The sequence below is a fragment of the Antedon bifida genome, chromosome 8, assembly GCF_963402885.1.
Source record: "Antedon bifida chromosome 8, ecAntBifi1.1, whole genome shotgun sequence".
NCBI classification, from domain to species: Eukaryota; Metazoa; Echinodermata; class Crinoidea; order Comatulida; family Antedonidae; genus Antedon; species Antedon bifida.
This window is the reverse complement of record NC_136233.1, coordinates 2,078,744-2,106,662: the sequence shown is the minus strand read 5'-3', so window position 1 is coordinate 2,106,662 and position 27,919 is coordinate 2,078,744. Positions and strand designations below refer to the sequence as shown.

The following is a 27,919-nucleotide window of genomic DNA, read 5'->3' as shown; positions in this document are numbered from 1 at the left end:
ATTGAAAATACTGTATCAATAATCAATATAAATCATAAGATGACCTAATACGTAATTAGAGGATTTTTTTTTAAAATAATGATAGTAAAACTTACAAGCTGTTTTTCCTAAGCCAACAAAAATGATTATATACTGAAAAAATACCAAATTATTATTATTAATACTTAAATTAATTAACTAAGGTTGTCAAACAAAATGTAATTATCGTTTTTATTTTTTTCCTCATAAAGTTAAGCAAAATAGTGAATAAGGAAGTGCCAACATGTATGTTTTAATAAAGTTAGAAAACCTCTTAAACAAAATGGTTATTTTAAAAATTATTATCTGAAAAAAGATATTTAGACGGGATCGAAGATGTGAAGCCAAATTCTTACTAGTCATTAGCTTTAATTGTTTTCAATTTAGTTTATATTGATGTAGACCGGATTCTTTTTTGTCACTCGTAACAATAAGAATGTCTTCTCCGCTACTATCTTTAGTAATACACATTCCACGTGGTTTATCAATATTATCACATTTCTCATTAGCACATTTCTCACCCTTAAGATTATTAGATATCTCACCATATTTCTTTCCATTTGCATAATACATAATTATAGCATGTTTAAAGTCGTCCTTCAATCTTGGTTTATCATCAACAACACTAATGAATATATTGTCTGCCGAATCAACAACCACACCTCTTACAAGATATCGAACTGGCACTGATCTAAGAAAGGTACCGAAACCATCAAATACTTGCAAACGACGGTTGTCGCAATCTGTCACAATCCAGTCACCCTTGCTAGTAATGGCTACAAACCATGGATGGTTAAGCCGTCCATCACCTTTTCCTTGAGAACCAAATGTATCTTTGAGTTTACCGTCACTCTTGAACATGTAAACACAGCAGTCATCGTAATCTACAACTAGTATTTCGTTATTTTTGGTCAATGCAATGCCGTTTGGTTTCTTCAAGACATCTTTACCAAAACGCTGACGTACTCTGCCATGTGTATCGCATACAAACACTTCGTGGTTGTTCATATCGGTTATGTACAGGAAGCCTTCTTTAGATATAGCTATCCCGAATGGTTCGAAAGCTACCATGTCAGTTTCTTTGATTTCGAACGACCGCAGATATTCACCAGATCTGTTGATTACGACAACGCAACCCGTACGTTTGTCTGTGACGAAGATTTCCTCACCAAAAGCTGCAACATCATGTGCATGGTCGTATTTCGCTTCTCCAAATACGCTACTGGATTGATGTAACGATGGAGTTTGAATTTTATTCGATGCCATGTCTTAGCCTAAGTAGAACATTCAACAGAAAACACGTTAAATAACCGAGTTGTTAGAAAAGCTCTATTTACCATTTACAATTAAGGTAGGTACTGTAGGTACTTCTGCCTAAATGATAAATTCCACACTAAAAGTCTTGTGAATAAACTTGTGAAAAACAAGGTTGGTACCAAAGTTTGAATATTTTCTACTTTTGTTGAATACAGAATACTAGAATATACGTTCAGTAATGATTTAAATATAATTCCAAACAGTCTTGTGAAAACACATGGTTGGTAACAAGGTTTGAATATTTTCTACTTTTTAAATAAACATTCAGTACTAATTTAAATAGAATTACAGATTACCTACACAATAATCCAACCTAATGATGAAATCTGAAATGGAAACACTGTATTCATACTACACTTACCTTTTATTTTGCTCTGATTGTCCGCCAACAACTGAACAAAACCTTCAATGAACCTATTAATAATGTTATCTCATGTTTTTCGAATGCAAAGTCCAACAAAAGGAGAGACATAAACGACACAACTTGTTTATACTTCGAATAAATCAATTATTAACTATTGTATGAATATTATGCCTTATTAAACCTCTTTTGAAAATATTGTTACATTAATAATGTTTATAACTAAAGGCCTAAACCGCTTTCCATTCATGGGGTGCAATCGCCGCCATTTTAAAAGATCGTATTGTTAGAAACCGAACTACGAACGGGGCATTTCCGACACAATAAATACTCACAGAAACTGATACGCGTCGAATTACATTGATTACATAGAATAGTTGTTCATAGATTATTATCAAAAGTCGTTTCCAAAGCAACAAAATCAACAAAAGAAAACTAATTGCAACTTTTAATTTCAAACGAATTATACTATACATGTGGTGAATCCAATAATATGTAATTATATTTTTTTTGTAAAATAATGATAGTAAAGCCTGGTTCCAACTATGACGAATCGACAAGCGATAGTTCTATAATCCATCGCTTGTGATTGGTCAAATTACTTGCGTTTGCGCTTACGTCATGAATAAAGAACCAGATAGCTATTTTACTCAACTTTCTTAACAAGTTTAAATCTTTTACATTGACTTTAATTCAGTGCAAAGTAAAATTTATATCATCACAGCAACTTGTTGCTAACTTTAAGATACAAGCTATTAGAAAGTCTTTCAAATATTATATAATTTTATAATTATGCAATTCACTTCTGTCACCTGTAACGATAAGGATGTCTTCTCCGCTACCATCTTCAGCAATACACATTCCACGTGGTCTCAAAAGCTCATCTCTGAGATGATCAGATACCTCACCATAAAAGTTTCCATTCGAGTCGTACATCATTACAGCATGTTTATAGTTCATTTTCAACCATGCTTGATCAATAACAACACTGACGAATATATTGTCTGCAGAATCAACAACCACGCCTCTTACAAGATGACCAACAGGAACCGATTTACTAAATTTACCAGAGCAATCAAATATTTGCAAACGACGGTTGTCGGAATCTGAAACAATTCAGTCACCCTTGCTATTAATGGCTACAAACCATGGATGTTTAAACTCTCCATAGTCTTCTCCCCAAGTGCCAAATTTACGGTTAAGCCTCCCATCCTTCTCGAACATGTAAAGGCAACATTTCTCGTAATCTACAACGAGTATTTCGTTATTTTTGGTCAATGCAACGCCATTTGGTTTCTTCAAGACATCTTTACCAATACGCTGGCGTACTTTGCCACGCGTATCGCATACAAACACTTCGTGGTTTTTCATATCGGTAATGTACAGCAAACCTGTTTTCGATATAGCTATCCCGAACGGGTCGAAATCTCTCATGTTGGATTCTTCAATTTTGAAACTCCGGAGACGTTCGCCAGATCGGTTGATTACTTTAACGCAATTACCGTACCTGTCTGTGACGAAGATTTCGTCATCAAAAGCTGCAATATCATGTGAACCATAGTATCTTGCGTTTCCAAATACGCTACTGGATTGACGTAACGGCGAAGATATTTGGAGATACTTTGGAGAGTTCGAAAATTTTACTCTGTTTGCGAATGCATTGATTTTGTAAATACCACTCGCTTTTGGAAAGAACGTGTACTCAGTGTCTCCTGCTCCGTATGTAACAGTGTGGCCAGTGGGATAAACAACGTTGACAGTTACTCCACTTCTATCATCGACTTCTTGACCGTTACGATCTTACAGTTTCAACGTAATGATTGCACGTCTGTTGTATTTCTTGAAATTGATGTCTTTAATCTTTGATTTGGTAGCATCAATTGGCAACGGCACATCCGTTCAAGAAGAGTCCAAATACCTTCTAGACGAATTTTGATCTCTTCCCGGTGATTCCACACTTTTTCCAGATAAATCCACGGCTTCTAACAACGCCATTCTTGTGTAATCATTTGGAAGCTGACCGACATTAATTCTACCGTATTCACGTCTGCATTCCGGACAGGTGAGTACACCACCACGCGTTCGTTGCCACTGGTTTAGGCAGTCTTCACAGAATGTATGTTGGCATCGAAGAACTTTCGGTCTTACAAATGGCCCGTTGTGAATTGGACATTCGGTTAGAGGTTGAATGCTACTAAAAGCCATTTTAACCTAAGTGGAAAAAAATAGCAGAACATGAGCTTTATATTTTTAAATTAAGATTGATGTCGCCAGTACCCTAAGAGAAAAAAAATCTAAAAAGCGAAAATGATTGTGTATAAAATTAAATAATGGAAAGAAAAATGGTTGGTTCCAAAATTACTCAAATTAATGTTAATCGTCTCTAATAAACTACGATAATATTTATAAAACATAATGTTTTAGTTTTTACAACTTCCAACTAAAAATGCAAAACTAGAACTACAAAGCATCAATCGCTTCATAGTGATCGGCCATTTTATTTTGGAAAAGTTCAAAATTACGTCAGACTGAAAATTAAATCTATACCAAATCGGCCTACAGTTGCGATAATGAACAGAATGGGGTATACTGGGCTTATACACATGCGAAAGCTATGTCAAAATGTATAAGCTAGCATCTAAATGGAATAATATACATTGTACTGTAATTATTCAAAATACAGTAGGCCTAATAATAGTATTTTAATCAACCAATCTAATGATAGTGAAAACATTTAACACATTTTTATACTGGTTTAAAATCAATGAATACAATCTAATGAAATATAAATCCCTACCTTTTATGTTGCTCTTAAAACGTCCGTAGCAACTCAGCTGAAGCGAAATCGTCTCTGATTATAAATGATTGATCTGATTGTTGATCTTATGTATAATTTTGATGCAAAGTCCAAATAATAAAAAAAAAATGTAAATACATTGGTGCTTATTTTTATACATGAATAAGATTATTATTATCAAAGAATTTGTTTGGTTGTTTATTTTTATACTGGGTGACCTCTTCAGTCAAAGACTGGTGTTCCAGGGGGCCCAGTTGGTGATCAGTGGCTGTATACGGAGGTATACGGAGGTTGCCCAAACTATCATTGCCTAACATTGTTACGTCATTTATTGCTTACATGGAATAGTTAATTATTGTTTACTTCATACTAATTACATGAAACATAGTTCATTGTGATGCCAAAAGAAGATTAGAGATCTAACATCACTATGCAAATTGACGTAATGAACTATTGTGTGTAGTTGTATGTAAATAGTCTATTTACAACTGCACACAACAGTACATTACGTCAATAACATAGTGATTACATGAAATACGTTAATAATAATAACCTGAAAATGTTCATTATTGATACTTCTATTTACATACCAGATATTTACAGTAAAGTATTGTTAGTACAGATGTTACAGGTTATTTCCAATCTTCTTCTGGTATCATGTCTGGTTACATAAGTTAATGACCATTGTTCTCCAGAGTTCTTGGCATCAACTGGCAAAACCACATGAATTTCAGACGAATCCACAACTTCTACCAACACCACCAACAGAAAATTATTTGTAACCTTGCTCACATCAATTTTACCGTACTTATTTTTTGTCTTAAAAATGAATTAACATGATAAAAAATATTTACAAATTAAATTAATTATTTAATTAATTACACAAAATATTGAAAAGGTATTGACTGAGGTGCAATTGGTTTTACGAATAGGGCTACTATCGGCATTGCGGAATGCGGGCACTGTACCTATAGATACAAGGTTTGAAAGACAGACCACCATTCAACGCCCTAATTTGCAAATCCCGAAACAATATTGTTTGTATAAATAATGATAATACGAGATATTGTGTATGTGAAGTGTTCTAACAGACGACAATCTTATCATTCACATTTTATATACCGTAGAGGACGCTCATGGGAAAAAATGATGATAAACATATGTTAATCTACAGCCTATCTTTACCCCTAGACATACATACATAGATTCTCGCAATGCTATAGAATGCTTATAACTTTTAAGAAAATAATAGGGCATTGGCCTTTTTTTGTTGTGACATATAATATTTACGACAGAAGCAGGGTGAAGACTTTTGCATAACAACTAAAATAGACATACCTGTCGAGCCAAACAGTGGACCCAAAATGGATTCATCATCGTCATTTGTCGTAGATCTATATATTCGGTAAATACACACCACAGCCATGTCGTCGTTAAGAAATAAATTGTTTAGAAAAAAAATACACAATTTAATAGAGATTATTCCGTAATTCTTAAGCTTGATTTAATGATTTTAAATACTTTACAAAGTTCAATATCCAATATTGTAGAATATTAAAATCAATATAATTAACTAATTCATTAATATTTTTTCAAACGATGTCATTTTTTTTTGTAATTCTAAGCATAATAGTAAATAACGAACAGCCATCAAGCTGTTTTTCTTAAGCTAGAAAAAATGTTTATACACTGCAAATATGCTAAATTAGTATTAATAATAATATTGCTATTAGTCAACCAAGTATAGAATAATTTACCATTAAACAAATGTTTACAATTAAAGTTAAGCATTATTTACTATCCAAATATTGTTCTTAGGTTATTTTTACTATTCATCAGTTCTATTACTATTAAGTGACATCTATTTATTTTTATTTCATTTTATTTTATGTGTTTAAATTATTATTATGCTATATTCATTAAATAACTATCTAGCGTATGTTAAATAATTACTTTGTATTTCATTTACAAGGCCAAATCCAGACAAGCGAAAGCTTTTTATGTTGTCTTTTTGTGTCAAATAAATTGAGCAATGTAATTACTATTATTATTTTACATTTTTTGAAAATAAAGAGATATGTAAAATTATCGTTTTTTAAAATTACTTTTTCCATAACTTTAAGCAACATAGTAAATAATGAACAGCCAGCAAGTATGTTTTAATGAAATTAGAAAAACTCCTAAACAATGTTATTTTTCTAAAAAATATTATCTGAAAAGATAGGCCTAATATACCAAATTATTATTAACTAGAAATAGCTTTATTTTGTCTTTCAATTTTGTTTCACTTTCTTTTATTGAGTAATGCTAGGAGTTAGTTTGTATTTACGTAGGCCAATTCCTATTTCGCTGTCATTTGTAACAATAAGAATGTCTTCTCCGCTACTATCTTTAGTAATACACATTCCGCGTGGTCTTATAAGATCCAAATCCTCATCCTTACAGCTTCTCTTGAGGTTATCAGCTGATATCTCACCATAAAGTACTTCATTCGCGTTGTACATCATTATGGCATGTTTATAGTATTCCTTTTCTCTTGGTTTATCATCAATAACACTTATGAATATATTGTCTGCCGAATCAACAACCACACCTCTTACAAGATGTTGAACTGGCACTGATCTAAGAAAGGTACCGGAACCATCAAATATTTGTAAACGACGGTTGCCACTATCCCCAACAATCCATTCATCCTTGCTATTAATGGCTACAAAATAAGGGCGCCTAAACTGTCCATAGCCTCTTCCTTGAGAACCAACTTTACGTTTAAATTTACCGTCAATTCCGAAAATGCAAATGCAGCATTGCTCGTAATCTACAACTACTATTTCGTCATTTCTTGTTAACGCAATGCCAGTTGGTTTCTTCAAGACTTCTTTACCAATACGCTGACGTACTCGACCATCTGTATCGCATACAAACACTTCGGTGTTTCTTCGGTTACCCGCACTTGGCGGATCTTCTGATTTGTCATCCTTTTCGATAATGATTTTGTGATTATTATCGGTTATGTACAGCAAGCCTGTGTTCGATATCGCTATCCCGAATGCGTGGAAATCTCCAATTTCAGTTTCTTTGAGTTCGAATGACCGAAGTTTTTCACCAGATCTGTTGATTACATTAACGCAACCCGAACGTTTGTTTGTGACGAAGATTTCATCCCCAAAAGTGGCAACATCATGTGCATGGTCGTGTATCGGTTCTCCAAACACGCTACTGGGCTGGTGTAACGGTGGAGTTTGAATGCTATTTGATGCTACCTTAGCCTAAGTAGAAAAAATCAACACCTAAGATAATCAAGAGACTAGAAAAGTCTAAATTATCATTTAAAATTGATAAGGTTGAGGTACATTTACCTAAATACCTAAATTCAACACTGAAAGTCTTTGGGAAAAAAATCAAACGAAACGAATAGAAAGAAATCGTCCATGCATTATTTAAAATAAAATCAGTGTTACTAAAATACCGTACAGTTTTCAATAAACATAAACCAACCACCTATGGTGCCAGTAGTACGTTGAAATAGAAATATGTCATAATGCGTACCTTTATACTTTGCCCTGAACGTCCGCTAACAACTAAAGAGAACACCTGCACATATTTATTGATCGTATCTCATATTCGAATGCGAAGTCAAAGATTATAAATAAATTACACCATTGAAGTCTGTTTCTATACTTGGAAGTAATTAATTAAAATCATAGGCTTAAAACCCTTCAAAATATTTCAAAGGCATAAACCGCCTTCCGTATAATTTTAAAATAAATGTATACTATATCGAGTGTAGTGTGAAAAACGAATTACGGACGGGGAATTTCCAACAGGAACATATACATCGAGTTACATTGATTATATGAAATTGTTTATAATTAGTTCATTATCATAAGTCGTTTTCAACGCAACAAATGAAAATTAAAGGCAACTTTAAATTTTAAACGAATTATACATTTTGCACAGGAGTGGTGAGTGGGACATTGAATTCTAAATGCAATCTCAACTACAGAAATTCGTATCATCGATGTCGTTTCATTCACATCGCGTCAATAAATTCATATCACTCGAAGCATTTATTTACACAATGCATTTCATTCACATCGTGACGAAATTTATATTATCGAAATGTTGCGTAAATGGCGTTCCATATATAACGATGTATTTTAATAATCCTCTGATAAAGAGGTCATTAACTATCAGTTTGTTGTGATCGATAATGTAATTCAACACTTTTTACTCGAGGAAACCGAAACATTATATGACATTAATATAATTATGCGTGCGCATCATGCGTGTTAGTATGACAATATATCGTTCCAGAGAACTAATCATCGCAGATCTTCTTTTCCTGTTTTCCACACAAGGCGAATTTGTTCGCGGGAATCGAAAGCGTCAGTTTATACGTATGCGTATTCAGGTTTTCTTCTTCCAAAACCTCCTCTCTGCTACCTCTTTGAGTTTTTCGCTTCAGCGAAATTGTAGTTCGAATTGTTTTAACTTTTTGCGAAGCGAAACATTGCGCAACCAATCAGAGCTCAGAAATGAGTTATGACGCGTTTATGAGCACTCATGCGAATCGAAAAGCTCAGCAGACACGCGATGAAAATCACATATCCCCACTCTTCTTGTAGTGGTGCAAAGGATATAGGCCTATACGATTTCTATCTGCGAAACGTTGGATTCATTTGCCTAGTGGAAAACGGGCTTAAAACTAGTATCTATTATCTTTCTGATAAAATCAATTTTTGAGGACTAAAGTTACTAACCCTTTTTTCGCTCGTTTGTTGTTTTTCAACTTCATCCTTGGGTTGTTCTTCTTGTTTCTATAGTAAAAAGCATGTTATCATTCATGTTAGAAACATACATTTAATGTCATGAGGAAACAGTAAGAATAGTAAGGATCTGAACAAAAGAAAAATCATTGATAAACACGGTTAAAATATTAATAATCATCATTTAATTTTCTATTTTTCAAATAATTATTATAAAAGTAAATGCATTGGTCTCATTGGTGAATCCCTAGATGCGTAGGATTTTTAGTGATCATGTTAAGACATTAATACTAATGGGGTTTCTAAGGAAGAACACCGCCAACGCCCCCACCCCGGCTCTGATGACTACTCAGTTAAAACCCTTGTTTGTTTTTTTTAAATACCATTCTTGGTTTGTATTGCCGTTAATTTAGGTAATCCCTAATTATACACATGCATTAATGGAGTCTAATCTAAATATATATGGCATAGAATATATATTTAACCTTCATTCAAATAATGATCTAAATAGTATGAACAACTTCGCCTAGTGGCTTTAAATTAGTTTCCTAGATATCTCGAAAACTAAGTAATCTTAGGTCTTTTTTTTCTAGACACTCCTGACATAACATGTAGGTAATTATGCTTTGGATTGGTTAAAAATACTGGATTTATTGCATTATATTGATAAAAAATAGCAAGTGGCATTTAACTGATAACATTTATTTTTGATGACTAAAGTTACCAACCCTTTTTTTACTATGTGATTGTAGTGTTCCACGTTTGGCTTCGGCGGCTTGTTCTTTCAAGTTTTCCTCTTTCTACAATAAAAAGCATGTTATTATTCGTGTTAGAAACATATACATTTAACATCATGAGAAAACAGTAAGAAATTAGAATAGGAAGGATCTGAACAAAACAAAAATCATTGATAAACACGTTAAAATTAAGGGTCCTAAACAACCATATTAGCTAAAACACTGAGGCATGAGTTTAAAATATAATCAATAGTGCACTGTGAATCCCTATTTAGTGAAAGTCTAAAAAATGTTAAGACATTTAATAGGGTTCTTTTTCCTAGAAAAGGGGAGGTCAAATTTTGCTAGCTTGCTTGCTTCAAAATGGACAAAATACATGTATTTACGTTTACGTCAACCGAAAAATGAAATTAGATCAGTTTACCGTAGATCCACCTTTAGAAGATTGTTCAACATTTTTAATTGCAGACCGAATGCTCACAATTTGGCCAGCCTTCAGTTTGCAGTTCTTCAACAGCTCATCAGTGGCATTTTTGATCTTAGCAAGAGTACCCAGCTGTAAAAACAATCAACCAACATACTATATTCATTTTCGAAAGGAGAATTGAGTAAAAACATTTTAAAAGCACTCAACAAATATAATACATTTATAGTTTTAAATTAAATGTAAGCAAATGAAAAGTTTAGTCATTATGATTGTTATTTCACCAACCTCTTCGTCTATTAGGACGTCTATAGTTTCTTCCGTGACGCCTTCATCTATCATATGCTTATGCAGGGTTTTGTTTTCCATTTTCTATAAAGATATACAGCAGCGTTTAATGACTTTACTTTATTTACTATTTTTGAAAATTTTGTAATGTAAAATTGAACAGTGACCAGTCTCTGACGTCACCGGATTACACTCATTGAGCAGAGTGGTGCTCAAGCGGAGACGATTGATCGCTCACAAATTCTGAAATGCTTTAATTACAGCAGGTTAACGATATAGGATAGGATAGAGTGTGTGACTTTACCAATAATTGCAAGCTAGACCACTATAAACAATGTGATTGCTAGACAATACCTACAAATTGGCAGGACCTTAATATGACGATGGCCATTTTAAATTTTACCAGAAAGGCTTAATAAGATTACGTTACTTACCTTTTGTGTTGCTCTGAATGTCCGCTAGCACCAACTGAGGCTTAATTATGCACATCGTCATCATTTGCATGGTTAGTATTGACGTACCAAAGTTTCTATGTACATACTAACCAAATTATATTTCTGAGAAGAACATTGTATTATGATTGCAATCTTTAAAGCTTTTGTAAACATTAATAAAAAATCAAATGATCGCCTGATATTTGCATACAACGTAAAATATATTTACAATGCGTGAAAATGAGGCCAGGTATAATTACTAAATAGGTTTACATAACATTTCATTTATGTCCAAATAGCCACGGCAGTAGTAGGCTTATCCAGAGGATTAACGTAAACAAATTATTGTGCAGGAGAGTGGACGCCATTGAGATAAAATTCATTCGGTAACTTTTGGTTGGAGATCGCGGAGATAATAATACATTTACCGTCATTAAACATTTACACACTTCATCATAACTACTGATTAATGTTTTATCAGTTTCTAGTGGATGAGATAACAGTACACTGACAAATACACATACGTCATGATGATGAAAATGTAAACTTTCCATCATTTACAGCCATTCATTTTCTTTCATTTGACCACATGTCAAAGGTTAGAATTGATTTGCGCCGAATGAAAAAAGAGCGGAACGTAATGGTAAAAGGGACGAATAGAAAAGTGCCGAATGCTAAAAGAGCCGAATAGAACTGATATTTGCTGTCGAAGGCAGCGGTGGCGTTCCATGGTCGATTTTTTTAATCGACTAAGTCGAAATTTCGAAAAATATGTAGTATGTCGAAATTTTGTTATAGTAATAAGATAGTACGTGTACTCATGTGACATGATTATGCCTTCGTAGATCGTATACGGATAAGATATCTAATGTCATTCTCGAGTCAGCCTAAACATCGAAAGTTTAAAAGAAAGACCACATTACAATCTTGGCTTGCTCGGCCAACAGCCAGTACTCGACGATTTAAGATAGAATCCGAGGAAATCCTTTCAATGAATTGAATAGAACGTAGCTGATACTGATGTTGAATATATTGTCTGCAGAACTGACAACACCTCTTGCGAAATATCGAACTGATCTAAGAAATCGAAATGTACCGGAACCATCAAATATTTGTAAACGACGGTTTTTGCAATCTGACACAATTCAGTCACCCCCTGGCTAGTTACTAGAACGTTAAATTATAAATAAAAGAACTTGTAATTTGTTGAGGACGGTTTTTATATTTATTTTTTAATCTTATATATTAATGATTTAAGAAGCAAATAACTTCATTCTAAGATTTTTGTTCATGTTTTCTTCTATGTTTATTACTTTAAAACTTTTCTTACAATTTTGGAAAATACGTCTATTTTTCTTTTGAAAGAAGAAATAATTATCTTATTTTATTAATTTCATCAAAACCAACAGTAATGAAAGTTGCCACTTCAGTTGTGTGTTTTGCATTAGGCACATACTTGAAATAAATACATTTCCTGAATGGAGAAAGAATACATGCAATCTCAACCACAAAAATGAGAAAAAATACAATATTATAAATAAAAGTCGGATATATTTGTAGTTGACTATTTTAAGTCTACAAGTTACTCTCATGTGGCGTTTATAACGATGTATTTTTAATGAATGTCAAAATGATTATCTTAAATATTGTGTATACTCTATAGAGGTTATACTATCAGTTTGTGTAGACGACAATGTATTCGTACCTAGTTCAATCCATTAACATAAAAATAATTTTGTTGCCACTAACACAAGTCGAACACGTTTTAGTCCTCCATGTTTTTTAAAGAATTCACTATTTGATCAATTTATATTTATGCAATTCCTCTCTGTCACCTGTAACAATAAGAATGTCTTCTCCGCTACCATCTTTAGTGATACACATTCCACGTGGTAGGAAAAGATCACCTCTGAGATGATCAGATACCTCACCATAAAAGTTTCCATTCGAGTCGTACATCATAACAGCATGTTTATAATTCCTTTTCAACCATGCTCGATCAATAACAACACTGACGAATATATTGTCTGCCGAATCAACAACCACACCTCTTACAAGATGACCTACTGGCACTGGTTTCATAAATCGAACGGTACCAGAATTATCAAATATTTGCAAACGACGGTTGTCGCAATCTGACACAATCCAGTCACCCTTGCTAGTAATGGCTACAAACCATGGATGGTTAAACTGTCCATAGTCTTTTCCTTGAGTACAAAATGTACGTTTAAGTTTACCATCATTTTCGAACATAAAAAGGCAGCATTGATCGTAATCTACTACTAGTATTTCGTTATTTTTTGTTAATGCCACGCCGTTGGGTTTCTTCAAGACATCTTTGCCAATACGCTTACGTACTTTGCCACGTGTATCGCATACAAACACTTCGTGGTTGTACATATCGGTTATGTACAACAAGCCTGTTTTCGATATAGCTATCCCGAACGGTTCGAAAGCGTTCATGTCACTCTCTTTGATTTCGAACGACCGCAGATGTTTACCAGACCGATTGATTACTACAACGCAATGACCCCCCTTATCTGTGACAAAGAGTTCCTCCTCAAAAGCGGCAACATCGTGTGAATTTTCGTATTTTACTTCTCCAAATACGCTACTGGATTGACGTAACGGTGGAAATATTGTCAACTCTCTTGGAGAGTTCGAGAGGTATGTTCCATTTACGGATGCGTATATCTTGTAAGTACCACTTGAGGTCAGACGGAACGTATACTCGCGACACGTGTCTTCATTACCATATTCAACAATATCACCACCTGGATAAACCACCTTTATAATAAGGCCTACTCCACTTCTGTCTTCTACTGCTTGACCGTTCATGTTCTTCAGTTTAAGCGTAACGGTTGCTCTTGCTTTGTGTTTCTCGTATCTTACGTCTTTGATCTTCGATTTGGTGGCGTCAACTGGTGAGTCTATGGCCTGTAACAAAGCCAAAGTTGTACGATCATTTGGAAGATCATGGACGTCGATCCTGCCATACTCATACCTGCATGTTGGACAAAGAAGTGATCCTCCAGATGTCTCTTGACATCTTTTTAAACAGTCTTCGCAGAATGTATGTTGGCATTCCGGTAGCAGCTTTGGTCTTTCAAATGGTCCCATGTGAATTGGACATTCGGTTAGAGGTTGTAGGCTATGCAGCGCCATCTTGTACCTTTATAAAGAAAACAAAGTTACGAATTAAATGATATGGTGATACACATTTTGACATGACTTAGCTAAGAGTAAGAAGACTATTCGGCGGAACGGCGGTGGTAGTATAGTAGTATAAACAGCACCCACTATTTTGAAAAGGTGATCCTAGGCCCAACACTTTTAACGCACACCTTAAATAAAAAAAAGTCGTAGTCCACCCCATACGTTACACTAATATAATCTACAATGGATCGATCATAATGACCACCATTTTATTTCTGATGTCTACAATAACACCAAAAGCACAGAACAGTAGATGGAACAGACTGCTCTATGTTTAAGTTTAGTAAAAATGAATACGGCTATTTAGTATTTTAAATTTATATGTATAAACATGGTAGACTACCGGTGGTACATTACCTTTATCCTGAACGTACACATCCGACGAGCAGGCTGCAGGGGCTAGTGTAGGCCTAACGACTGATGGTCTTATCTTGATGTTTGATGTAAGAGCAAAGTTCAGAAATAACAACTATCACAATGGGTACGTATTATCTTTTTTGGGTATATTACGTCACTATGTACAAATACATTTTACTGTAATAAAACGAATATTTACAGTAGTAGCCTACGTAAATTCATAACCGCTTATAAATCAAATATTTATAACGAATGATTTGTAATACCATTATGGAAAGATACGGTGTTTTACAGTAATAATACTTTCGAATACGTATTGCTTCTAAAAAAGATAAACTCAAAAGAAAAACAATAAAAAGGTTTCGGAAGACTAAGCGTGGTTCCCATTTTGGAAAACAATCTGCCGAAACGCAACGTTAGAATTTCTTTCAATTGGCAATTGTTTCCTCCGCCTCTGTATATTTGCGTCACGTACGTACATACGTGCGTCTATACTCACGTACATACGTGCGTCTATACACACGTACATACGTGCGTCTATAAATACGTATGCCACGTGCGTCCAGAACTTTATATTAATGTATTTGTTTTTAAATCACTATTAAATCATTTTATATTTGTGCAACGCATTACTGTCATCTGTAACTATTAAGATGTGTTCTCCTCTATCATCTTCAGTAATACACATTCCACGTGGCCTCAAAAGTTCATCTCTTAGAGATATCTCTCCGTAAAACTTTCCGTTCGCGTGGTACACCATCACCACGTGTTTATAGTTCATTTTTGTCCATCCACTATCAATAACAGAACTGATATAAATCTTGTCGTCATGGTCAACAACCACACCTCTTACAAGATAGCCAACAGGAATTGATCTAAGAAATCGAAATGTACCGGAACCATCAAATACTTGTAAACGACGGTTGTTGCAATCTGAAACAATCCAGTCACCGTTCCTAGTAATGGCTACAAACCAAGGATGGTTAAACTGTCCATAATCTTTTCCTCGAGAACCAAATTTTCGTTTAAATCTCCCATCATTCTCGAACATGTACAGACAGCAGTCATCATAATCTACAACGAGTATTTCGTTATTTTTTGTTAATGAAACGCCATTTGGTTTCTTCAAAACGTCTTTACCAAAACGCTGACATACTCTGCCACGCGTATCGCATACAAACACTTCGTGGTTGTACATATCGGTTATGTACAGCATACCTGTGATCGATATGGTTATTCCAAATGGGTCGAAATGTCCCATGTTGGATTCGTTAATTTTGAATGACCGGATTTGTTCACCAGATCTATTCATTACTACAATACAACGATTGTACCTGTCTGTGACGAAGATTTCACCATTAAAAGCTGCAATATCATGTGCACCTTTATATTTTGCTTCTCCAAATACGCTACTGGATTGACGTAACGGTGGAAATATTGTCAATTCTTTTGGAGAGTTCGAGAGGTACATTCCATTTACGGAAGCGTTTATTTTGTAAGTTCCACTCATTGATGGAAGAAACTTGTACTCATGGCTTCCATCTGTCACCTGACATTGAACTAAATCACCACTTGGGTTGATTACCTTAACATTTACTCCTCTTCTATCCAAGACTTCTTTACCATCACTATCTCTGAGTTTCAGCACGACGGTTGCCCGGGGCTCTTGTTTTTCATACCTTACGTCTTTAATCTTCGATTGAGCTGCATCTGCAGGCGAATCCATTGAATCTACCGACGAATCAACAGCCTCTAACAACGCCAACCTTGTATAATCATTTGGAAGTTTACCGACGTCAATTGCAGAATACTCGCGCCTGCATGTTGGACAAAGAAGTCCCCCAGAGCTGTCTTGACATCGTTTCAAGCAGTCCTCACAAAATGTATGTTGGCACGGTAGAACTTTGGGTCTTTCAAATGATTCCATGTGTATTGGACATTCTGTAAGAGGTTGAATAATTTGGAATGACGCCATCTTGTAGCCTAAGTAGAAAAGGCAACATGTAAAACAGTGGTCGAATGTACGCGGCCGGGATGCAGTTAACTTGCTTGTATTTAAACATCAGACGAATATAATAAAGGAATTTGCCTCATCCATGATAACCCAAATAGTTTAGTATTGTCGGAGCAAAATTCAATCAATTTAATTCAATTTTGTTTTTAATATATACAGTACAATACAAATGAAATCTTTAATAATCAACTAATAAATAATATGAGAAAAAGATTCCCCACTGAATGAATGTTTTGGTTTGATAAAAATATTGTTTCATTTATTATACACAATTTTTAATTGTTTAAAAAAATATATTTCATCAGATATACGATCTTTTAAGAATTATATTTTTTTTTAACAATTAAAATTATTAAATCACTGTTTTGTATAATTATAATTCATGACATCCCACACTAACTTCACACGCCACCCAGCATAGCGCATTCTCTTCCTGTGCGCTGAGAGAGAACGATGATTGAATTATACGTATATGCCCAGGGAGGTATAAAAATAATTATTATTTTATTTATTTGTATACCTTCATGATATGCCTATCAGTTATAGCCTGCTGTTTTGTATTTTACGATCATTCGGGAAATTACCTCACACGTCACACATGAAAATCAGCATTTCAGGCCCAGCATTTGTGTTGTATCCGACCAATAATAATGATCAGTATAGGCTTACTAACCTGAGTGATCGGCAGGCTTCTAGCGCTGGCTTGTAGCTTGTTTCTAGCGCTGGCCTGTAGCTTGCTCCTAGTGCTGGCGTGTAGCTTGCTTCTAGGCTGCTGGCGTGTAGCTTACAATTACGGCTGGTTTCTAACGCATTGGTTCATCTCAAAGTCTTCTATTTATAAAAGATGTCGATGTATAACGAAAGTGAACAGGCACAGTATTACACATCGAAACCAAAATGTTATGCTTCATTTATTTAACAACAAAATAACAATAGGTTTGCACAATAATAGTCACATACAGTAGCAGACGTGTGCATTCTTACTCTGCATACATTAGTGACGTACCAGGTTCAATCATGCATTAAACATCGGAATCATAACAACTCAGGAAACTAAGCCTATCATTAACATTATTCTACAGCAGTTTGTTTATATACTAATTTAGTTAGCGGCTTTTAGGGGTTAATACATACTGTGTATTGCAGTGACTTATAAATGTCTACGTTAAAACAATCTAAAATAATACAATTTATTACAGTAGAAAAGTTAATGTAGTAAAATCATTTTAACATGATCACAATGTTACAAACAAGTTTGATTGATCGCCGTGTATTTATGCATTTTTTTAATGGAAATAATTTCTCTTGTTACGCAAATAAAATCTATCTTTATTATGAGTGTCCTCATGGAACAAATAAATCATGAGAAAGATTATTTATCATATTTAAATCATTTTATATCTATGCAACGCATTACTGTTATCTGTAACTATTAGGATTTGTTCTCCACTATCATCTTCAGTAATACACATTCCACGTGGCCTCAAAAGCTCATCTCTTAGAGATATTTCTCCATAAAACTTTCCGTTCGCGTGGTACACCATCACCGCGTGTTTATAACTCATCTTTGACCATCCACTATCAATAACAACACTGACGAATATCTTGTCTTCGTGATCAACAACCACACCTCTTACAAGATAGCCAACAGGAATTGATCTAAGAAATCGAAAAGTACCGGAACCATCAAATACTTGTAAACGACGGTTGTCGCAATCTGACACAATCCAGTCACCCTTGCTAGTAATGGCTACAAACCATGGATGGTTAAACTGTCCATAGTCTTTTCCCTGAAAGCCAAATTTTCGTTTAAATCTCCCATCATTCTCGAACATGTACAGGCAGCAGTGATCGTAATCTATAACTAGTATTTCGTTATTTTTGGTCAACGCAACGCCATTTGGTTTCTTCAAGACATCTTTACCAAAACGTTGACGTACGGTACCATCTGAATCGCATACAAACACTTCGTGGTTGTTCATATCTGTTATGTACAGCACGCCTGTGTTCGATATACAGATACCGAATGGGTTGAAAGGTCCCATGTTGGTTTCTTTAATTTCGAACGATCGCAGATGTTCCCCAGACTTATTGATAACCACAATACGTTGCTTTTCTGTAATGAAGATCTCACCATTGAAAGCTGCGATATCATACGCACCTTTATAGCTTCCTTGTCCAAATCGTAAACTAGGCTGATTTAACGGTGGTAAAATTTCCAAATCTTTTGGCGAGTTCCAAAGTTGTACTTCATTCACCAACGCGTGGATCTTAAAAGTACCACTCAATGTCGGACGGAACTCATACTCGTGACTTGTCTCTTTCTTCTGACATTGAACTACACCTCCACCAGGTTTATCTACTCGTATGGTTACTTCCAGGTTTGTAGTCATTTCTTCACCGGTAGAACTTTTGCATTTAATACCAAAGCTTGCACGCCCAAGGCGTTGATCATACCGTAAGTCTGTGATCTTTGATTTTGTAGCATCAACGAAGGAAACTTCTGACATTTTGGTAGGCCTATAGTCTTTCAGAAGCTGACTGATATATAGCGTGCCACAGTCGGGTCTAAATATTTTCTGAACGCGTTTCAAACAGTCTTCGCAAGTTTCAAGCCTAAAAATAAAGAAATGTTTTACTTTATATCAAATCAACAGTATTTTACTTCTTTAAAATATGAGAACAATGAGCGAGCAATAATTCTGAAATACCGATTCTGCAGCTGCTGGTCATCTAGAAAAAATACTGGTATGACAATTGATGACAATCGTAATACGGAACACAACTTCAGAAACTGAATGAAGTACTACTTGGCAAAATATATCAGGGAAAACTATATTCGGAGAGAGAGAGGGCTCACTACTTGATATTTCGGCCCATCTTAAAATAATACAGAGGGCGTGCTATTTAATATTTCAGCTCATATTGAAGACACATGTTTTTCAAATTTTAATATAAGCTTTTGTGTCACCAATATATCAATTTTCATGAAAATCAGTAGGCTATTCTGTAGGTATATACCTATTAAAACCCACATATTCAGGACGATAACTAAAAAATGTGGAAGTTTCGTGCGAACAAATAAACAAACAAAGCAAGTAATATACTGAGCAGAATTATATTCAGGTATGAACAATCCTTCAATGAAACTAGGTTTTGTCAATAGAGTAGATTTTACCCGGAAGAGTGTAATATCACTCATCCCTGATTTTGCATAACTAACTCTATAAACTATATTAACGACAAATGAACGACACGGTTTAATCGAAATAGATAATGTTTACACTCGATTGGGATTACAGATGTGTAGGCCTATAACCTTACTCAATTAAACAATTAAATTATGAATCAGAAACAGAGTTATATTGTATTTTAAATAACTATAACGCTTAATTATTAATTTTAAAAACACAATGGAACACCAACCTTTAGATAGAAACATAAACCAGGATGAACATTTACATTGAAATAAAAAATGGACGTGAAGTCGCCAGCTCCGATGTATCTTCTTAACATAGTGAAAGAGCAAGGTCCACAGTTGAACTAATACTTAGTTGAAGGTGGAAGATTATCTAATTGATAAACTGACAAACAAGGCCATATACATGACTGCAGTCGCGTGCGCAAATTTGAGTTAGTGTTTACCAACCGACCGACCGACCAACATACTGAGCTATAGAGTCACATTTGCACGCGACCACGCGACTAAAACACAATAAATAAATCTCTTGGGAAAATATCGTAATAAACAAAATGTTTATCGTTAAATAGAATGATTTTTATAACATTTTCATAATAAACACCTAAACTTCAATACTGTAATAGATTAAATTTGTGGGCCTACTTTTTTAACGCTAAACAACGCAACTACTGTTTACTTTGACGTCATGGAGTACAGTTTTAAGTAACATAAATGGTCACATTAAATCATACAAATGTAAATAAAAGGTTTCTTGTGTCAATTATTTAGGGCGTCTCTAATTGGAATAAAACAGCAATTCTCTATAGTTATTTAAGAATCAACGATGAGATTAAAAATTCTATGAACGTTTATTCGGGACAAAACAAATAATAACGACTTCATTCATTTACATTTATATAATAGCTGACATCAAAAGATTATGCATTCAGGGGCGGGTCCATGTATATGGAACTCTCCCTTCGAGTCAACATAACCTGTAACTTCTTTCTGGTTCTCCTTTTCTCCACATGAAATGTGAAATGAAGAATCACTCTGATCATAGAGAGATAGTTTTACGTCAATGAAACGTTTTACTTTATCAGTCTCTAACTTTGTCATAAACGCTTGTAGTAGTCTTCGTAGTCCAGCCTGTTCTGTTGTTTGTTCAGCTCCCTCATTTCCACAAAGTGTGAGTATGATATTTGCAAGTGTACGTTTGTTAATTTCGTCGACTTGAAACTGAAATATTAAAATAATAATCTCGCTGATGACTGTGAAAGCGATTTTTACGTTGAGGAAATTTTAAAGCAGCTACATGCCATATGGATGGGGTGGGTATATACAGTAATCTCGGTTGGAATAGATAACCATTTTATCCAGATATTTTTAATTCAGTTATATATCACTGATCAATATAAAATGCCTTAATTTCTCATTTGCTTATTATACAAATAAAATACATTGGATGTCTTATTATGGAAGAGCAAACATGAGTATAAAACGCACAAAGTAGGACAGGTTCGGTTGATTCTCATATTTATTTCTAGTTAGTACTTTGTTCACCGTTTTGAGTGGTCTAATAGTAAGTTACCGGCTAAAAAAAACATAGGCCTCTCACTGACTCACAATAATAACCAAAATAAAAATAATTATTTATTAAATACGTACCATGACTTCCTCATTGTTTTTTTTATTAAGGTGAACCATTATAGTAGACTTGACAAAACTGCTATTAAATGTAACTTGTTCTGCATTCTGGCCACAAAATATTAGTTTTATGTTAGAAAATCCTTTTTCTCGAAACAAACTTGTAAAATCTTTCCAGTATAACAAATGATTTGTCCAATCTTGAACTGGTACGCTGAATGTCCCAGGACGCTTGTTACGTGCATCAACAGAAGATAATTCTTCAAAAAAACGAGACATATACTTGTGACTTTCTTTATCGGCAAGACACGTATAATCTGGAAGATCTACCTCCAACTATAAAATGCAATATGTATATTAATTCAGACAATCATATTTTAAAAAAAAGATAAATAGCTTTTCTTAGAAGTCAACATTTAGTTATGCAACTGAATTTAAATAACATATAACATATTTTTTTAAAGTTTGTACATCATCATGAATAACAATAAGATTAAACAAAAAAATTACATTAGTATTTAGCATTCCCTTGTTGATCGTCACCTTCAACGTGTACTGGGCAACAGTCGCATTACAGAATTCGGTTCCTGATTTAATAGTACCGCGCGTCTTTGTCTCTGCTGTTTTTGTTTGAAGAAACTCTACACACTTGTTTGCATATTTACGCTGTGCTGGGATCGTTTTGTTTTTTTGATGGTTCACTTTTTTAAATAAATCTCTTAAAACTGGTTCAAGATTGTCCTTACTGAACTTAATCTCGATTTCCTGCAAAAAATAAATATTGACGTCAATTGCGTCGATGGGCAAAACATTAAGAACGAAGGTCTAAAACCAAAATACAAAAAAAAACCTTTTTTATAAGGAATACACATAGGTTAGATTATAACTTATAACCATTGTTTTGCCTATCTTCTGTAATTAAGAACAAAGGTCTAGAATCAAAAGACCAAATATAATATAATGAACAATTTTTCTTTTAGAATAAACGTAGGTTAGTACTTCTGTTCGTGCCTTGCATGTAACACTGCACAATCCACCACCATTGACCCATTATAAAAAAGATCTAAAATTGCGTTCTTTAATAAAATTCTGCTAACAAAAGCCAACTGTATTACAAAACACCTGAATTGTACAGATAAGCGATAACCGCAGTATATTAGAAATTATAAAATATAATACGATTTACGTCCTATCCTTGATTAAAAATTCTGAATTTCATGGATAAATATCAATGTAAATAAATAATTCATACCTTTTCCTCCCATCCTATTAGCGCCCGAACAGCTGGCAGAATGGGCCAAAAAAACTCATGCAACAATCGTGCAAAAAATGCTCCCATCACCATAGAGTGCCTTACCACAATATAAGAACAGAGTTACGCAAAGATGGTGTACTAACTACGTTTTATAGTTTCTATAGAGATATCCATTGACGTCATTTCTTACAAAAATTATGGAAATTCCAATTTTCTATTTTATGTTTTGTGTTTCCCAAATGTTCGATCTGGTTGGTCTAAACCATTATAATAAATGAATGTTGTTACCGTTGTCAAGTGAACATGTTAATGTAGTAAATTTCGATTTTTTGTAGCGTCATTTCAACGATCATTGAACACGGCTGCTGTGGACTTAGATGTTACACTTTTCAATGTTTCTAAGTCCTTCAATCGGCTTGTAATGTTTTGAGTTCGGAAATTAAAGACAATACGGTTTTCTACGTTTGGTCATAAATAAAACAGTGCTTGGTTGATGTTTTGCATTTAATACAACGTAAACTCAACATGTTTTTTTTTTTTTTCAGAGGTAAACTTAATTGTCAATAGTCAAAAATTAGTTTCTCATTAGGTGTCCTTAATAATGATCACTGATACTGAAGACGTAGTGGAGCTAATAATCTTCTTTTCAAATTGGGTGTGTCACACCAAAATCAGTCCTGGCCAAAATCGGTCCGGCGGACCAGTTTTGGCTGCCAAAACCTGTCCGGCCTGACTAATTTTTGCCGCCAAAACTGGTCGGGCCTGGATAAAATAGGTCCGGGCAGTAGGACTGTTTTTGGCCGCCAAATATGATCCGATCTTACAAATACATGGTGCGCAAAATGAGTCATAATGTATATATCATTTAAAAAGGCCTTGATTAGTCATTATATTGAAAACTACGGGATTTTATTTTTTATTTAATTATTATAAATTAAACCTGTTTTTTTTATCATCATTATTACTATTAGTAGTACTGTAACTCATCAATAATGAGTACTAATTGTTAGGCTTTTTTGTACAATTCTCTGCCTGTTTTTTTAATATCTTCGTTTCCCCATGATGTTAAAAACAACTTAATTTATTACTTATTTATGGTAAATCAATCAATATCAATTCAGTACAATTATTATAAAACAATTATACAAGATTGATTAGGCTGAGGAAGGAAAAAGGCCTCAATCATAAAAGAAAATCTAGCTGGCAATATCAGCGTCTCATACACGTTCATGTGAGTGTGTGGCAGGCTGAAATATGAGTGAACACCTAAGTCATGTTTTTAGATAAAATACATTTATTTTTAGTATTTATCCGACAATATAACTTACTTATATATATCATGGGATATTTTTCTAGCCATAAACAACTTAAAACAGCATCATAGGCCTAGTAATTCAATTAAAATCGACAGAAGAAAAACCCGGACCGATTTTGGCAGTGGCGGACTGCATTTGGCCACAACTTTAGAGCCAAAACTGGTTCGGCCGGACCGATTTTGGCCCGGACCATATTTGTCGTGACAGGTGTTCTTGTTTTGTTTTGTATGTCAATCATCTATCGGCTATAGAGATATTAAAATCACTTATAGATAATAACACATTATATTGTTTATTTTTGTAGTATTAGTATTTCTCATAGTTATTCATGTTCTAATTATTCTTTTTATTTTTTAATCATATTCAAAATAAATATTTTAATGTTTTTCTTTATATATTATGTCTCATATTCTCAATCTTACAGTTGTTTTTAAATAAAATTATCAAACACGTTTCTTTCGTATTTTACACTTTCTTTTCTTTCCTTTACAAAATCTACTTTACAATGCCCTATAATAAATTTTATATTTATCACGAGGTTTGTACACATTATATATCTGCCTCTAATGAGGTTGCATCCATTTTATTTTCATTATACATCCCACTCAAATTTGTTCTGAAAATATGTCGTTCATACTAATACAACAGAACATTGTATATGTCTAGGGTCCAGTAGAACTTAGTTGAAATTTATTATCATCAACAATTATAATGTAATCGTTTCTTCCAATGTTTGTGATTTACGTTTAAAATAAATTAATATTAATGTTTCACATCCTTTTTTTAGAAATTAAAATTACAGGTGTGACAATTTAAATACTTCCATAATTGATGTACACAGTACTTATTACATTGGTTACAGGTGATTGATTGTAGAAATGAGATTACAGTTGGAGATGTTCTGAGCTTAAACTCTAAAATAAAAGATGCTGATAAAGATTTACTTGAAGCTACCAAAATACTGGTCTGCGAGACACAGAAGTCGGTTCTTAGAGATGCAGAAATTATTATAGCAACTGATGATTCAGCGTACACCTTATACGCAGGAAACAAGACTAATGAATTTGTAGTGTATAGAGACGGATGTGGGTCAATTAAGACGAAACAGAAAGCGAGAAGCAAGGTAACCCTTTTGTTTTATCAGGGAGGAGTGTTTTCCCTCTTTCTAGATTTTATGTACAACTTTACAGTACCGATGACAATATAAAACCATTATATTATGTTTAATATAATTGATATACTTACTTTCTTTTAACGCAGTTAATCGAGGTTGATTGTGGAAATGAGATTAAAATTAGAGATGTTCTAAAGTTAAACTGTGAAATAAATGATGTCGATAAAGATTTATTTGATGCTACTAGAAAACTGGTCCGCGAGACAGAAAAGCAAGTTCTTAGAGATGCAGAAATTTGTATACAAACTGATGATTTAACATACTCACTGTGTGCAGGGGATAAGACTAATGAGTTTGTAGTGTATAGAGGCGAAGACGGGTCAGTTAAGACTGAAACGAAATCAATAACCAAAGTAATCAGTATTATTTTGTTTTACTTAGAACTTTAAATTACCGATGGCAACATAAACCCATATTACATTTCATACCAATAATGTACTTATTTGTTTTAACACAGGTGATAGACTGTGGAACTGAGATTACACTAGAAGATGTTCAAAGTTTAAGATCTGAAACATGTGATGGGGATAAAGAGTTTGTTGATGCTACTATAAAACTGATTTGCAAGGAACAGAAGTCGGTTCTTAGAGATGCAGAAATTCTTATAGCAACTGATAATTCAATATACAAATTATATTCAGGGAACAAGACTAATGTATTTATAATGGATAAAGACCAAGCCGGGTCAATTAGGACAAAAACAATTACAAGAACGGAGGTAATCAGGCTTTGTTTAGCCTATAACTATATAATGTCAATCGTCCATGAACTGTAAAACTAAATTAATTAATTGTATAATTTTTTTTAATAAATTGAATTGAATAATAATAATAATATTGTATCAACCCGATATCTGTAATTATATTAAAACTTAGATTAAACTTAAATTACCGGAACGGAAACATAAACTCATAGTTTTAATATTATGTAATACCATGTATTTATAGTTTATTGTTTTTACACAGGACCAAGTTAATTGTGGGACAGAGATTACACTTGGAGATGTTCAAATGTTAAACTCTAAAATAAAAGAAGACGATAAAGATTTAGTTGATGCTACTAAAAGACTGGTCTGCGAGACACAGAAGTGGGTTCTTAGAGATGCAGAAATTCTTATAGCAACTGGTGATTCAGCATACACCTTACATGCAGGGAACAAGACACATGCATATATAGTGTATAGAGACGAAGGTGGTTCAATTAAAACTAAACAGACGAAATGTGGTTGGTGGCAATTGATGTATGACTCTGGTTTTCGGGTTAAAGATAGCATCCCAACTAGATATGCTTCTAGAGCTATCCAAAATTAATAATGTAATAATAACCATACTACTTTTCTTAGAACCCACAACAAAAGGTAACAAAAATAAATAAAACGAATCAGAAAGTATGTAAATTTAAATTTAACCAACTTCGTATTATTAAAATTATTATTCGTGTAGTTTAAAATAATAAATGTTCAATATATTATGTATTATGTTAAATAATTATGTATATCTACTTCTGCAATAATCATACTACTGTACTTGTCTTAGGACATTTACATTTAACTAACTTTGTATTATTATTATTATTATAATTATTATTTGTATTGGTTAAAATAATAAATGTACAATATATTATGTATTATGTTAAATAATTATGTATATCTATTTATAACCAGCGCCCATGCTCTCTTATTTATTCCCTTTGAATTCGAAAATATTGAAATGAAATATTAAGCTATATTCATTTTGATATAGTTCGTATTATTAAAATTATTGTTCGTGTAGGTTAAAATAATAAATGTTCAATATATTATGTATTATGTTAAATAATTATGTATATCTACTTCTGCAATAATAATAATCATACTACTGTACTTGTCTTAGGACATTTACATTTAACTAACTTTGTATTATTATTATTATTATAATTATTATTTGTATTGGTTAAAATAATAACTTTACAATAATATTATGTATTATGTTAAATAATTATGTATATCTACTTCTAACCAGCGCCCATGCTCTCTTCTTTATTCCCTTTTAATTCGAAAATATTGAAATGAAATATTATTCTATATTCATTTTGTTATAGTAATTATTATATAAATTGTTTACAAAATTGAAAACCAATTACATTATAGTTTCAGCACCGTTCTAAACCCAGATAAAATGCTAAACCATTGTTAATTTCTATGTTAATATGGGAATAACATCTGCTGTAAAGTTGAATAAACACACATATCTATAGACGACTTGTATTGTTAATGTTATGTTTCATCAGAATGGAAAGTACACACACACACACAAAATACGTTAATAGTGATGGATTTGTTAATATGCTTATTCAATACCATATAGGTCTAGTGTCAGATATTTCTTTTTTCACTTACTAAAAATACTATTTGTAAACAGATAAGTATACAGATACGTTGATTTTATCACTGTTATTCATATATAATCATTGAAAACTTCTTTTTTAAAGTATTCGTTTGAAATTCTAACAATTATAATTTCTTTAAACCCATAAAAGTACCGTATTGCCAAACCCAATTGCAACAGCGAATTTCAGTTTACAAATTTTAGTTAAAAATTAATTGCAGTTAATGACTCATGTATTTCTTAGTTAACTA

At 33.4% G+C, this 27,919-nt stretch overlaps 3 protein-coding genes across 3 annotated transcripts; all 3 read right to left on the bottom strand.

Moving 5' to 3' along the window:
• Positions 1-5,923: 5,923 nt before the first annotated feature.
• On the bottom strand, positions 5,924-25,401 carry LOC144850181 (uncharacterized). Its single transcript, XM_078707411.1, has 7 exons — positions 25,374-25,401; positions 11,143-11,265; positions 10,709-10,792; positions 10,421-10,552; positions 9,988-10,059; positions 9,254-9,310; positions 5,924-7,759 (listed from the first exon to the last, which is right to left on the bottom strand). Exons 3-7 carry the CDS (start codon positions 10,787-10,789, stop codon positions 6,788-6,790), a joined length of 1,314 nt encoding a protein of 437 aa, XP_078563537.1. The 5' UTR covers positions 10,790-10,792; positions 11,143-11,265; positions 25,374-25,401; the 3' UTR covers positions 5,924-6,787.
• On the bottom strand, positions 12,563-17,698 carry LOC144850492 (uncharacterized). Its single transcript, XM_078707773.1, has 4 exons — positions 17,403-17,698; positions 15,323-16,698; positions 14,733-14,827; positions 12,563-14,314 (listed from the first exon to the last, which is right to left on the bottom strand). Exons 2-4 carry the CDS (start codon positions 16,688-16,690, stop codon positions 12,937-12,939), a joined length of 2,841 nt encoding a protein of 946 aa, XP_078563899.1. The 5' UTR covers positions 16,691-16,698; positions 17,403-17,698; the 3' UTR covers positions 12,563-12,936.
• On the bottom strand, positions 20,469-22,902 carry LOC144850490 (uncharacterized). Its single transcript, XM_078707771.1, has 4 exons — positions 22,810-22,902; positions 22,068-22,322; positions 21,579-21,893; positions 20,469-21,149 (listed from the first exon to the last, which is right to left on the bottom strand). Exons 1-4 carry the CDS (start codon positions 22,900-22,902, stop codon positions 20,841-20,843), a joined length of 972 nt encoding a protein of 323 aa, XP_078563897.1. The 3' UTR covers positions 20,469-20,840.
• Positions 25,402-27,919: the final 2,518 nt, after the last annotated feature.